The sequence below is a fragment of the Dermacentor variabilis genome, chromosome 10 (genome assembly GCF_050947875.1).
Source record: "Dermacentor variabilis isolate Ectoservices chromosome 10, ASM5094787v1, whole genome shotgun sequence".
Taxonomy (NCBI): Eukaryota; Metazoa; Arthropoda; class Arachnida; order Ixodida; family Ixodidae; genus Dermacentor; species Dermacentor variabilis.
The window spans coordinates 31,869,357-31,882,953 of NC_134577.1; the positions used below are offsets into that span (position 1 = coordinate 31,869,357).

The 13,597-nt window shown below is 45.1% G+C and overlaps 1 protein-coding gene and 1 non-coding gene across 3 annotated transcripts in view; one reads left to right on the forward strand and one right to left on the reverse strand.

Moving 5' to 3' along the window:
• The window catches only part of Hil (peptidase hillarin), a 107,455-nt gene extending 96,350 nt beyond the window's left edge, over positions 1-11,105 (forward strand). For both annotated transcript variants that reach the window (XM_075672216.1, XM_075672217.1), the window contains exons 4-7: positions 1,570-1,710; positions 2,808-2,890; positions 6,746-6,889; positions 8,982-11,105. In XM_075672216.1, the coding sequence (XP_075528331.1) occupies positions 1,570-1,710; positions 2,808-2,890; positions 6,746-6,889; positions 8,982-10,086 (1,473 nt within the window). In that variant the 3' untranslated portion in view covers positions 10,087-11,105. The remainder of the gene's footprint in view (positions 1-1,569; positions 1,711-2,807; positions 2,891-6,745; positions 6,890-8,981) is intronic.
• Positions 11,106-12,240: 1,135 nt separating this feature from the next.
• TRNAT-CGU (transfer RNA threonine (anticodon CGU)) lies at positions 12,241-12,313 on the reverse strand. The gene has a single exon. It is a non-coding gene; the product is annotated as a tRNA-Thr (tRNA).
• Between the last annotated feature and the right edge of the window lie 1,284 nt (positions 12,314-13,597).

Below are 13,597 nucleotides of genomic sequence, written 5' to 3' on the forward strand. Positions count from 1 at the left end.
GGTATAGCGAAGTAAATCTAAAACGTTTCTCACACATATCAGCGTGTAACAATATATTTGTAAAGCATATCAGATATAACGGCACCACCTCATCAACGAGAACTGGGAGGAGCTCGTACGGGTGTATCCGGCCACGGCGCAAAGTCATCTAATCCAAATTGTGCACAATTATGGTTATCTGGGCTAGTTAATGATGTGCCACAATGAACAGTCAAACCATGATATAACAGAACACCGATATAACCGAACTGTCGAGTATAGCGAAGTCCATCTAAAATCTTTATCCCTAATAATAGCGCCTGACAATATAGTTAATAGAATATCAGGTAACGAAGGTCTTTTCCTGCCATGTGCGACTTCTTTATAGTGAGGTTCGACTTAAACAAGAAAAATAAAACAAAAAAAAAGAACTGGAACAGGACAGAGGCATAGAGGTGCTCATGTCACCCCTTACTCCTGCCTCTCTGCATTTTGCGTTCTTTTGCTACCATTTGAACACGAACATTCGGGAAGGGAGCGTTCGGAATAGCGAGTATTTTTTTTCTATTTTCAAAGTAAAATAAAGGACGTGTGGGGGAAAGGTATACTTCAAGGAATAGCTTTCTTCCATACACAAGGCTATTTTGAATTTTGTGTGAGGCGTGAGCATTGGAGGAATACGCATGCCGTATAGCTTGTGCATTGATATATGGAAATCTTATTCAACAGTTTGCAAATAAAGGACGCCAACCAGTGCAAACAACAAGCATTTAACTTGCCGGCGCAGACCGAAACGTGTACGAACCAGTGGAAAGGCTCAGTATAACTTCCTATACCTAGTAAAACAAATATCTTCACATCTCTTGATTCGCTTCAACGGACACTTCGAGCGGTCGGGTGGGCCACACGCTTCGGCGTTTCTTCATGCAACTAGCATGAGGTCAGGCCGACCTCTAGCAGTTTCCCTCACATTGACTATCTTCATCGATCATTATCGAGTTTAATACTTCATTTCGAAATAAAACGCGTTTAATTCAAATTTGAAATGTGAAATAGCCGCGCAGCCCAAGCAGAATTCGCAATTGCAGGCCTGTGGTAAAAAGGTTATAAACATGGGTAAGGTGCCTCAGAAACGCTGGCCAACGTTTCAATAGGAGGACCTATTTTCGTAAGAGGTCTTTGACAAAGGTAGAAGGTTCGATAGGAGGGCCTATTTCGTCAAAGGCCTTTAATGAAGATAGGTGTTTCGATAGGAGGACCTATCTTCGTCAACGGCCTTTGACGAAGATGGGTTTCCGAGAGGAGGACCCATCTTCGTCAAAGGCCTTTGATGAAGTTAGGTCCACCTATCGAAACGTTGGCCAGCCTTTCTGAAGCACTTTATCCCTGTTTATAACCTCAATACAACAGTGTGCCATTCCATCTGTCAGCCCCATTCTTGAATAGCAGGCCTGTCTGAAAAGAAATCTTTTTTGTTTTATTTTAATTATTTTTAAGTAAAGATCGCCACCCATTGTCCCGTAGTCTCGCGAAATATGTGGCCTAATTCTGAGCTCGATTCTTTTTTTCCACGTCCGACATCCAACGCAGCGAGAAGGCGAGGAGTTCACGAACGACGAAATCAACCCATACCCGAGTCATCCACCACCGCCGACGCCGGCATCCATCTCCAAGACGGACATCTACACCGACCCCGAGGTGTTTTCGGAACTCGACCAGATCGCGATAAACGTGAGTGCCTGTTTTCCCTACGATGACCGCCTGTGTTCTTGCTTTCAGTGCGGTAGCATTTTAGGCGAGCTTCTTCGACTTCCGAGGCCCCTAACAGGAAACTCGAGGTTACTCAAAATTCGGAAACCCGAAATGGCAAGTTTGTGAAACATACAAGGTTACAGAAACGTCACTTCGATAAATAATTGTGCAAGGTCGCCTGTGACGGCACGAGCGCGCAGCTATCGAGACGTCACAATCATCACGATCTAAGTGTACTATCGCATACTCCGCTATGGCATAAATGCACAAATGCTATCGCATTCGCAAACTCTAAGTATCTGATAGTAAACTTACGAGAGTTTGTGGTGCAAAGTACTGGCTCATTCCTTTTCTCTCTCTCTATTATTTACAGCGTTAGCATTTAAGCGGGTATGTTTGAGAGTAACAATAATTTAGCATCGCGAAGTATTTTCCTCCGAGACTCGATACCTTTCTATTTGGCAAAAAAAAATTCATGTTTGCGTATTAGCGGATGATGCTGAGGACAAAGATTTCTATTTCGGATTTAGCGTCCAAAAGCAATCAATCCCTTAAATAATCAGAAACTAATTATTTCATAAGTAAGGAATCGGGGAAACAAACACAGCGAGAGAAGCTGGTTTACAAGCGGCGGGTGTTAGCAATTGCGCCAATTATCGCTGTCACTACATCGCGCTTCTACGAAGCCCCCCCCCCCCCCCCCCCCCCCGCCCTTGTTCCTTTTCAATCGTTAACAGTCGCGAGGAAAAGTTTGAAGACCAATGGTGACGCGAAAAACAAAAAAAGTTTTTTTCTTCGCATTTTGGGCGTGCCGGCTAAAGTCAAGTGATAAAAACCTGTAGTATCGCCATGTATGGAAACATAACGCAGTGTAACCGTGGCAATTCCACGTTGAGGATCGGCGCAGGAAGAAATTTATGATTCTTTGTTGTTGCCGCGCCCTCGAAAATTTTGCTGCTCGCGACTGTTGCGTTGTGACGTGTCAAAAGACACCATAAGAGCTCCGGCGTTTCGCGAACGCCATCTCAGTTACAGGCATCGTGTGAATGCAAAGTGTTGCCTCGTCTGACGTGCAGGTGGCTCAAGCGGACCAGCAGACATTCACGGACCTGGTGCGGCAGTTAATATGCAGCTGCGTGTCGGACGTTGAGAAGGCGAGGTAAGAGGCTATTCGACGAGTGCTTTACTTATGAGCAATAATTTTCCCATCTTCTACGGTTATCACAAAGTCTGCAGGACAGGGATGATAACGCCTTACTGAGAATGACCGGCGACGTCGACACACCAGCTTTCCCTTAATGAGGGCCCTGTGACACCTTCCATCGGATTTCGGCAATACATTTAACACGAACGCACACGCACTTACAGAAATATTTTCCAGCAAAAGTGTTTCAATTCGCTCAGTAGAAGCGGAGTTCGTGGCATTCAAAGGTTACCCTTCTTTCCCGCTTCTTTTTGAACAGCTTGTACCGTAGAGGCTACAGCAGGGGTGGGACGGGACGGTGTCCTAAACGCTAAACTGAACGTTACGGTAGAGCGCAGTTTACATTCGGTTTTAGGCGCTGAGCACGAGGTCGCGGGATCGAATCCCGGCCACGGCGACCGCATTTGGATGGGGGCGAAATGCGAAAGCACCCGTGTACTTAGATTTAGGGGCACGTTAAAGAACCCCATGTGGTCGAAATTTCCGGAGTCCTCCACTGCGGCGTGCCTCATAATCAGACAGTGGTTTTAGCACGTAAAACTCCATAATTTTTAAAATTTGGTTTTAGGCGTTCACGGAGACGTCACTGCATCCGGTTTTGGCGACTACGACACGCTAAACCCGGCTAAAAGCTCGGAGGCTGATACCTAGCCAGGCTTGCCGAGGCTGTTATCGTCTTCCCGTAACCGGTGCGCTTCATTTTTTTTTTCATTTTTTTAATTCTCACCGTCTTTGCGGCCAACAACTGTGCACCGACGCAGCACTTTCACGTTCATTTTCAGTAAAAAAAGAAGGGCTAGCGAAGCACGTCTCGCACGATTTGCACAGCCACGAAAACAACTAACGTGACACGTTCGCGCTAGGCGTCTACAAAGTTGCGCTTAAGTGAGTGCGCATGCAAATTTTACACACATAGCGAAAGACGCGCAGGTATGCGCAGACGCGCACTGTGATAACGGTCAGCGAAACTTCAGCGAAACTTCAGCGACGCCACGAATTTTGCTTTACGGAGGAGGCGTCACAGCTCGAGCAGCCGACGGTCGCCGAATGCTGGAACACTTATTTATTTATTTTTTTTCTTGTGCACACTCCGAACGCAGTACTATTTTGTAAATTTTTAAATGCGTCATGTATTGTGAACGTTGTTACCACTTGCCGCTTTGATGTGGGCGTTGATGAAGTTAAAATTGCTCTTGACGCGTTCACGCATCTAGCCAATAGTCGTACGAGGTTGTCATGGCGTCGTCATGTCCAGTTTAGATGTAGAGGGTTTGACGGAGACCTAGGAAAGGAGGACCGATCTTTACAGAGGCAATGTACATTCCTAGCTCCACGGAATGGTGTATTATTCGGCTCAGATGCTCACGTTAGCGTTGCGTCATGTCTAGTATGATTTATTTACCATTTTCAGAGTGTCGCAGGGCCCTTTGATGGGGGTCATATTGATCCACATAAAGAAGGATCCCTTGTGCCGCGAATCCTTACCGTGATCATATGCTTCAATTCAATTCAGCTTTATTCAACATCTGCCAGTTGTTTGGAGCACGGATAAAAAGCCTCAAGAGGCTTTACTGGGTCCGTGCGCCATAGCATGGCATACAGCGGCATCAATTCCATACAAAAAGTATAGGAGAGAATCAATTTGCAGAAAATTCAAGAACTACAGAAAATACAAAAACAATGCAAGCAACAGGCAGATATGTGCGTAAAGAAAATCCATAAATATACAAATACATCGTGGAAAATTCACTCGACCAGAAATGAGAAGAAAAAGTACAGGAAATACAAGTAGTGTTTCAACAAAATATAGAACAATGGAGACTTATACATATATGTTGCGTAGCTGAGTCAAAGAGATCAATTCTATGTCCGTGCCATTTTTGGCCAATTCATTTAACAAGGTCGGTAATTAATGCGTGCTTTAACATTTGCTTACCGTAGGTCGCGCGGCATCTATCAACTTTCCATGTTTCGGGATAGCATGTGTTGCATGTAGGGGAATTTTTTTCGCAACCGCGCCAGTGATTTCAAAAGGTAATTTGTTTTGTTTGTTTCCAGCTTATGTTGTCGAAGTAGTCTGAAATCGTACATAGATTGTACGTTTACAAGCGTAGGCTTGTTAAACATGTCCTGTATGTGACTTAGGTAAGGAGCTTTGAAAATAAGGCGTATTACACGCTTCTGAAGTGAAAGAAGTTTCTTCATATTTTCTCTAGTTGTTGTTCCCCAAGCTAGCGCACCATAGTTTAGCGTAGAAAAAAATAGATTATTGCACAAAATATTGTTAATAGAAAGAGCGAACGTAAAGCAATGTCGACGCATGAGACCAATTACTTTGGACAGTTTTTTCGTTAGGTAATTCATGGGAGCATCCTAGGACAAATTATTGGAGAAAATCTTATGATCCTTAGCCCTCTACTTCCCTCATTTAACCCATAACCCTTACTTAACAGTTTACACCATGGTCCATACGCCCTACTTGGTGGTTATCCTCTTTCTTGCGAAAAAAATTATACAGAGCTTTCTTTTAATTTCTTTTTGTGCCAGAAATACCCAAACAAACATACTTTTCTAAAGAAAGGCATGGTTCTATTTTACGAGCAGAAATTGTCGCCTATCGTATTTGATGCACCATGCAGTTATAAGTATAATTTGTATCTACACAGAAAGTCGCTTCAATCGGGAGAACCTTCAAAAAAGACTCCGCGACCATTAAAAGTGAGCAAATTAAGCCATTTTTTAACCTTTGTATGGTCTTGCCAACGATGCTTCCGGTTTTAACGATAAAATAAGAAAAATCACCGTCATATTGAATTCTGCAATCATTCTTTTTGTTGTACCAAAGAAGGGGTACTCAGACTGTCTTTCTTGCGTCTTTTTAGTCAGTCAGGAAATGAGTCGAGCTTGAGTTTTCAGGGCTCCTGCATACGTATGCCTACAACGGAACGTTGTAGGGATACGGATAATTTAGTCGATCAGGAGAGCCTGTTTCTGGCATTGATCTCTGATTACATTTGTCATCTGAAATGTTCCCTGCGTAGATGAACGAAATACCAGCCTAGTGGGAAAGCACAATGACCTCACTGCACCGGATGAACCAGCTGGATGCCTTTGTTCGGACGAGGGCAGTCGCAAAGCAGGTCCCGATTATTTTTCATTTTAACTGAAATTTTTATATTAGACATAGAAACGCTTACACACCGCGAAACTGCAATTGCTCTTCGAACACATTTTTTTTTTTTCACACGCAATAAATCTACCTGAGACTATGATGCATCTGCCATTCCTTAAGCAGTTTCAAAATGGGACCACGAAATGGATCCCTCGCAACTACATAACGCGCACCCAAACAAATGCCACACACGAAGAAAACGAGAGTTGCGGAAAGTGTTTTTCACTTCGACTTTGCGGAAAATTGGTTCATCGTGCCTCCCGGCTGAAGTACAATCATATCATTGGCAATGCGCGCAAATTAGCATTGTCACTTACGTTGTGTCGCCAAGAAAGTCCACATGGAACGACGCCCCGACGAGCGACGACGTCTGCCACGAGTGCTCAAGTGCTTGCTTGGCTCTGAAAAAAAATCAAGGCGCACATTGAGGATTACGCTCCAGTAGCTTGTGTAGCGTTTAACGAACAAAGGCGCAAAAAAAAAAAGTTAATCCTTTATTGAAGGCAAACGGGTAAGGAGACCATGCACATGTAAAGCCTCCATACTTATCACTGCCAGTTTCAGGCAGTCGAAATTGTCAGCAGTAATTAAGGAACTGCAAGAGTCGCTGAAGCAAGGGTGGTTTTCCTCTGTTCCAGGACGATATTCCGGTGGATCACCGTCAAGAACCTGAACACGATGCACTTCGACGAGAACGTGATCGCGGACACGCCCATGGGCATTCTCAGGGGGATCAAGCACGGCACCGAGAGCTATCACGTGCTGTTCAAGAGGCTCTGCAGGTGAGGACACCTATTTCGCCCTTTGCCGACCTGTGTACCACTCGTGTCCGAGTCGATCGTGTGTTACCATAAATTATGTCACATATAATATAGGTATACTTGAAAAGCGTGTGAACCTTTTTGAGCTGGAAGTAAGAATTTAATTTTCGTACAGTGTGCATCATATTCAAACATTTAAACGCATATGTCGAGAGATCACATTTATACTTGCACTTCGTAACTAAAGTACGCTGTGAAAGCACGGCAGCTACGAGTCGCGCTTTTGTCGTGTATTTGCGCAGCACTCATCTGCGAATAACTCCTCTAGGGAGGTTAGGGCCGTTATTCCCTGAGAAATGATGGTGTCCTCTCTTTACGCTTACTTTAGAAAGAAAATGAATGCTCACTTTCTCAGCCTTTTTGCTTTGACCACGGGAATGTGTTCTTGCTCCACTAAAATCCGCAAATGTTTCCACTTGGCAACTGCAACCTGCATTATGAATCAATCAATCAATAAATATTTATTTCGCATTCATTCATTGACAAAAACGAATGCAGGGAAAAGAACTAAAAGCTGCTTGTTTGCAACTTGACAGGATTCCTGCCTCTATTCATGACAACGAGGACAAAATAAATGTGCCCACTTTAGTGCGTACAGTGTACATTCAATGACAGTGTATAAGTGAAAATGTGTAAGGTGAAATATGCAATAGTGTGTCACAAATCACTATGCTTAGTCAGTATAAGTGGCGTGCATGAATATGCAGATACAATAGGCATACTTAGTTATTTTCTATTGCTAAAGGTCAGGAATTTATCATATTAACATTCTATCAACGTAAGAAGACACAGACAGCAAATAAGTCTCTAGAAATGTCTGACAGGTTATATCCTATATGCGAAAATGTTACACATGGTAGTAAAAACGTTTCCTGGAAGAGTACAGATACACACTTGCATACAAACACTAGTATTCTTGTATGTTATTGAAAAACAAACCCACTATAAGAAAGTAGCGACTTCTAGCTATACAGGAACGTTACCAAAATAAATGACCCGGTTTGAATGAGGTAGTCTCGCATTGTTTTCCTAGTAAGATCACTTACCTCGACTATGTTTTCATGTAGTTTATATGGCAAGGACGGGACACAATTGGTTAAACGATCTTATCTATAATTTGTACGGGAATGTGGTAGCACTCATCTCTTTCATTCCCTAGTGTTGTATGACATATCTGTTGGTTATGTTAGGTTGCACAATCCGCACTGTTGTGCTTAAAATACCTCTGGTATTTAAGGGCAAAGTTAACCTGATATAAATTTGGTAGACAAGTGATATCAAACCTCGAAAATAGTTCATATGTATGTGCATTGAATGGCGTTTCTGTGATATGACAAACAGCCTTTTTTTTTGTATTAGAAGTACTAACTTACTGATACTGTTCTTTGACGTGGTAGCATCTTAATGGCTGATTACATCAGCTCTTACTTATCTCATTTCTTCGATCGACACATTTAAGTAATTGGAATGCCTTTAGCTGTGCTTAATTCAGCTTTATTTGCGGTTACTGCGTCATTTTGTCCGAACAAGAACACAAGGACACGTTTTGAAGCGTTTGTTATCGAAAAGAAAGAAAGAAGGCTCAAGGCATTAAGGCGGTGTCTGCCAATTCTGTAGTAGTGCCTTTCCCCCTTTCTGCAAAGCCTTAATGTGAAAAATAGGGCTGCAAGTTTTGCGTGTGGGGGCCTCCGCGCGAGCACAGATATTATTTCATTCATCTGCACTTCATTGTCCTACCTGGTAAGATACTGGACCCAAATATTCGTTTCCTCTGTGCAACATGGCTGATTTCGTTCGACGCCCGTTTCTCACTGTTTTAGATGTCGTGCAGAACGGGTGCACACGACACCTGTGCAGTTCTACATGTGATGCAGGTTTCGTCAAAAGCGGCTGTTTTTTTTTTCTCTCTCTCTCTCTCTCTCTCTCTCTCTCTCTCTTTTTTTTTTGCAAGCGTACAACTGGCAAAAGCGAGTCCACGAAATGTACGGGATGGAGCTAATTGATCTTTGTACGCACGTGCCTGACCCTTTCTCGCTCTGTGCTTTCTCTCCAGCTACGCGGGCCTGCACTGTGTGGTCATCAAGGGCTACTCCAAGAGCGCCGGCTACCAGCCCGGCGTGCGGTTCGAGGACAACCGGTTCCGCAATTCCTGGAACGCTGTGTACGTCGCCGGGGCCTGGCGGTTCGTCCAGTGCAACTGGGGCGCCCGCCACCTGGTCAACGCCAAGGAGGTGCCCAAGCCGGGCAGCAAGGGCAAGTCCGACTCGCTCCGCTACGAGTACGATGACCACTACTTCCTCACCGACGCCCGCGAGTTCATCTACGAGTTCTTCCCGCTTCAGCCCGAGTGGCAGCTGCTCAAGAGGCCCATCTCGCTGCGCGAGTTCGAGGAGCTTCCGTTCGTGCGGTCGCTCTTCTTCCGGTACGGCCTGTACTTCCCGGACGCCGACACCAAGGCCACCCTGTACACGGACAGCACGGGCGCCGCCACGGTGCGGATCGGCATGCCGGAGGACATGTCGCACAGCCTCATCTTCCACTACAACCTCAAGTTCTACGACAGCGACCGCGACTCCTTCGACGGCGTCAGCCTGAAGCGGTTCGTCATGCAGAGCATGGTCGGCAACGTGGTCGCCTTCCGGGTGCACGCCCCGTGCTCGGGCGCCCTCCTGCTGGACGTGTTCGCCAACGCGGTCACGCCGCGCGAGTACCTCACGGGCGAGCCGATGAAGTTCAAGAGCGTGTGCAAGTTCAAGATCGTCTGCGAAGACCTGCAAACGGTCATGGTACCACTGCCCGACTGTGCCTCCGGCGAGTGGGGGCCCATGAAGGCGACGCGTCTCTTCGGCCTCGTGCCGGAGACTCACGAGGACGCGCTCATCTTCTCCTCGAGGGAACTGGAGGTGCGGTTCCGCATGACGCGGCCGCTGACCGACTTCATGGCGACCCTGCACAAGAACGGCGTCGAGGAGAAGAAGCTCTCCAAGTTCGTCTCGCACACGGTGCACGATGACCTGGTCACTTTCTTCCTGGCCTTCCCGGACGACGGCCAGTACGGCATGGACATCTACACGCGAGAGATGAACGGCGAGATAGAGACCGGAGAGAAGCACTTGCTGACGCACTGTTGCAAGTATCTCATCAACGTCTCCAAATGATATTCGAAATGAGGAATCCGTGCCTTCTTCCTTCGCAGCTGCGGCATCGAGGAGCTCGCTACCCACCTGGATTGAGGCCGCCAAAGCCAACCTCGAGATCAGTTCGAATTTTGTTGCATATTGATGGGGCTTGGCTATGCAGAAAGCTTCCAGAAAGCTGCCATCGTTATCGGTCACGTGATCGGTGGCGAGACGACCGCCTTACCCACCAAGTGTACTCCCTCCAGCTTTTGTGCGTGGAACTTGTTCGACGCCTCGTGGAGGTCGCTGGTGTTGTGTCGAAGTGAGTGGTTTGGATTGCCCATCGATGCGCTTTCGCTGTGCAGTAAAGCATCCAGACATCTGCGATCGTCACCTGTCACGTGATCGGCTGCTAAACGTGTGCCTTACTTCTGCGAGATCTTCTAGCTTTTGTGCGTGCACACCGAGATCGCCGCATCGCGGCTTCGGATTAATCCCGTTTCTAACGTGAAACTACTTCAAAGTGCATTCCATTGAGAGCTGGATGCTCCATCGCCATGTCCATAACGTGATTTTTTTTTTGTTTTTGTTTCTCTCCTAATGTGACACGTTTGTCGTGAGCTTTACAGAACTTTTCGTCGTCTTACACTTGTGTGTGATGTGCTATTATATAGGTGACCACTTTTGCTGGTCGTGTTCTGCTGCTACTTATTTAAATTTTAACACAGAGCGCCTATATATTTTTTGTAAAGATTAAGACACATTACTTCAGATAGTTTCCATCAAAATATCTTTACACTGTTTACACACGTTTTCTTGTTTAGGCCGTTGCAATTCCTACATTCTTTTCGACTTGTGCCTTATGATGTGAAAAGTTATCTCGATTATGCATAGACCAAAACGCCAACGTCTGGTGTCCGATATGTCTTCTCGACACCAGGGTCCAATTCAATCACACATATTTTGTACTCTGCAGCTCTTGTTTCATATTTATACGTTGTACTAACTCTGATATATACACTGTAAGTTAATAAAGTTTAATATATTTTTACAGCCAATTTGTGTGTTTGTTGTTTGCTTGCGTGAGAACTTCCGAGGAGAGAGCACATCCTCTGTGGGAGGAGTGGGGTGTGAGGGAGCTGTGGGAGCTGCACCCAAATACCCGCAGGACCCTTGGAAACCGTGAAGGCGCCCACCCTAGCTCGTGTATAGAGTACATCCAAATCATCACTAGTACTTTTGAACACACGTTCTTAGTAACAGGATGCTTCATGGAAACAAATGCAGTCGTTTCAAAACAAGGATAAAACAAGGTAAAGTATGATCATACCGAAATGGCGAGGGTCATCCGGACAAGCGCGACGCTGTTGCAACCTCCATACAACAGTAAGGCATGCTCAACGAGCTTGCACGATCTTCAAGAAACTGCAGAACCATGGAGCGAGGTAAGAAAAAATTACGGCGTCCACGGCGAACATCCATTACATTTTGTGGCTGTGTCTTGGTACTTTGGATACTGGGCACGAGATGCTAGAGGAGGCCAAATTAAGGCTCCAGGGTCGACACTTGACACGTACGCACACGCACGCATATATATCATGAGAAGCCAACAAACAGACAGCAAAGACAACAGGGGAAATTACCTGTACTTACTAATTCAGTTAAATAAAATACCCATAAAATAAAAAATCATGAACGCCACAAAAATTGGATGGGAAAATGGCACTGCGGTAGCTCAGTCGGTAAGAGCATCGCACGCGCAATGCGAAGACGTGGGTTCTGCGGCTGTTCTTTTTTTTTCCATCAACTTTCATTTCCATTAATTTATGATTTCTCCAACTTATCCAGTACAAGCAATTTGCCCTATGCTGTCCTTGCTTGTCGGCTTCATGTGATATAACAGTAAGCGGACCCATTCACGTTGATCATTATATATATATATATATATATATATATATATATATATATATATATATATATATATATATATATATATATATAGTCACCTCATAAGAAGCCGACAAACACTGACACCAAGGAAACATGTTTAGCGTAACTCTTCGCGTTACGCATAATGTGGAAGCCCACAAACGCGGACAGCAAGGACAACATAGGGGGAAATTACTTGTGCTTAATAAATGAAATAAAGATACGATAAATTACTGGAAATGAAAGTGGATGAAAAAAACAACTTGCCGCAGGTGGGCAACGATCCCACAACCTTCGCATTACGCGTGCGATGCTCTACCAATTGAGCTACCGCGGCGCCGTTTTACCATCCACTTTCTTGGGTATTTATGTTTTACTGCTGGAACTAACTGTGTAACTAACTGTGTAAGTGAAGTGAAGTGTTAGCCAGCGCGAACAGTGACAAACCTCGGCAGAGGACGTGGAACATCCTTTCTGCTGCAGGCGTCACGAGAACGTGATCTTTTTGGGTGAAAGCAACCGGTCAATAAACCCACACATGCTACCTGAAGGCACCAATGTTGCCGAATTCGAGACCCTCGTTGTGTAATAAACTAGACGAAAGAGCGTTAACCGAGGGGCCGATTTTCATTAGTCATCATAAGAAGCCAACAAACATTGGCAACAAGGACAACATAGGGTAAATGTAACCTCCATTCTTCTCGTTTATATATCTGCCATCTGCGAGTAGCGTGGTTAGCTCAGGTGGTAGAGTGGCTACCCTGGAGAGGTGGTAGTCCCGGGTTCGAGTCCCGGACCCCGACTAATTTTTCTTGAACTGTGAGGAATTTCCTTCGAGGAACCCGTATGGGTTTCCTTTGTAGCAATTGCTACGATTGGATGTATGTCTCATTTTTTCATTATTCTTTTATATATATTTCCTCTGCGTTACGAGTGCCATGAGCGATTGCATTTTTTGCTTGCTTAGGGGGATGTGAGCCATTGATGATGATGATAGCTTTTGCTTACGCAGAACAAAATGCACGAAAGCCTAGCTACAAACAATTTCGCTCAAAAATTACGTTTAAGCGAAGTACAGCGTCAGTTGTAATACTGGAGGGTCTTCACGAACTTCAAATTACTCAGCTTTCAGATCGCTGCAACAGCTACTCACTAAACCACCGAAAAGCTGTTCAAATATTGTTCTTTTCGTACCGTGGCCGCTAAATCAAACGCAGAATTACCGACATGACCGTGTTGCCAAGGTTTTGCGTCACTAGAGGTCGTGGCCGAGTGGTTTCGACGACCGTTGATCTTTCTCCGAGATAATGTGAAGGCGAGGTTCCTGGTTCAAATCCAGCGCTTCAGATTATTTATTGACATTTTTTTTTTCGATGCAGCTCTGCTTATGTTTAATTAATGGCTACACAGGCCAAGAGCTGCAGCGTCAGTTACAGTTTAATAACTGCGCTAAGAAGCTTTAAAGTCACGCGCCGCTTCGCCATTTCATACGACTGCTCGAATGTTAGCGAAAGTAACGCTTACAATTGTCCTTCCCTAGAAGTGCTGTAGCAGCGTTGAATGACTGTTGTCACTAATTGTGTCTGCAAGCGAACAAATGTATACGCCAAGTGGCGGTTCC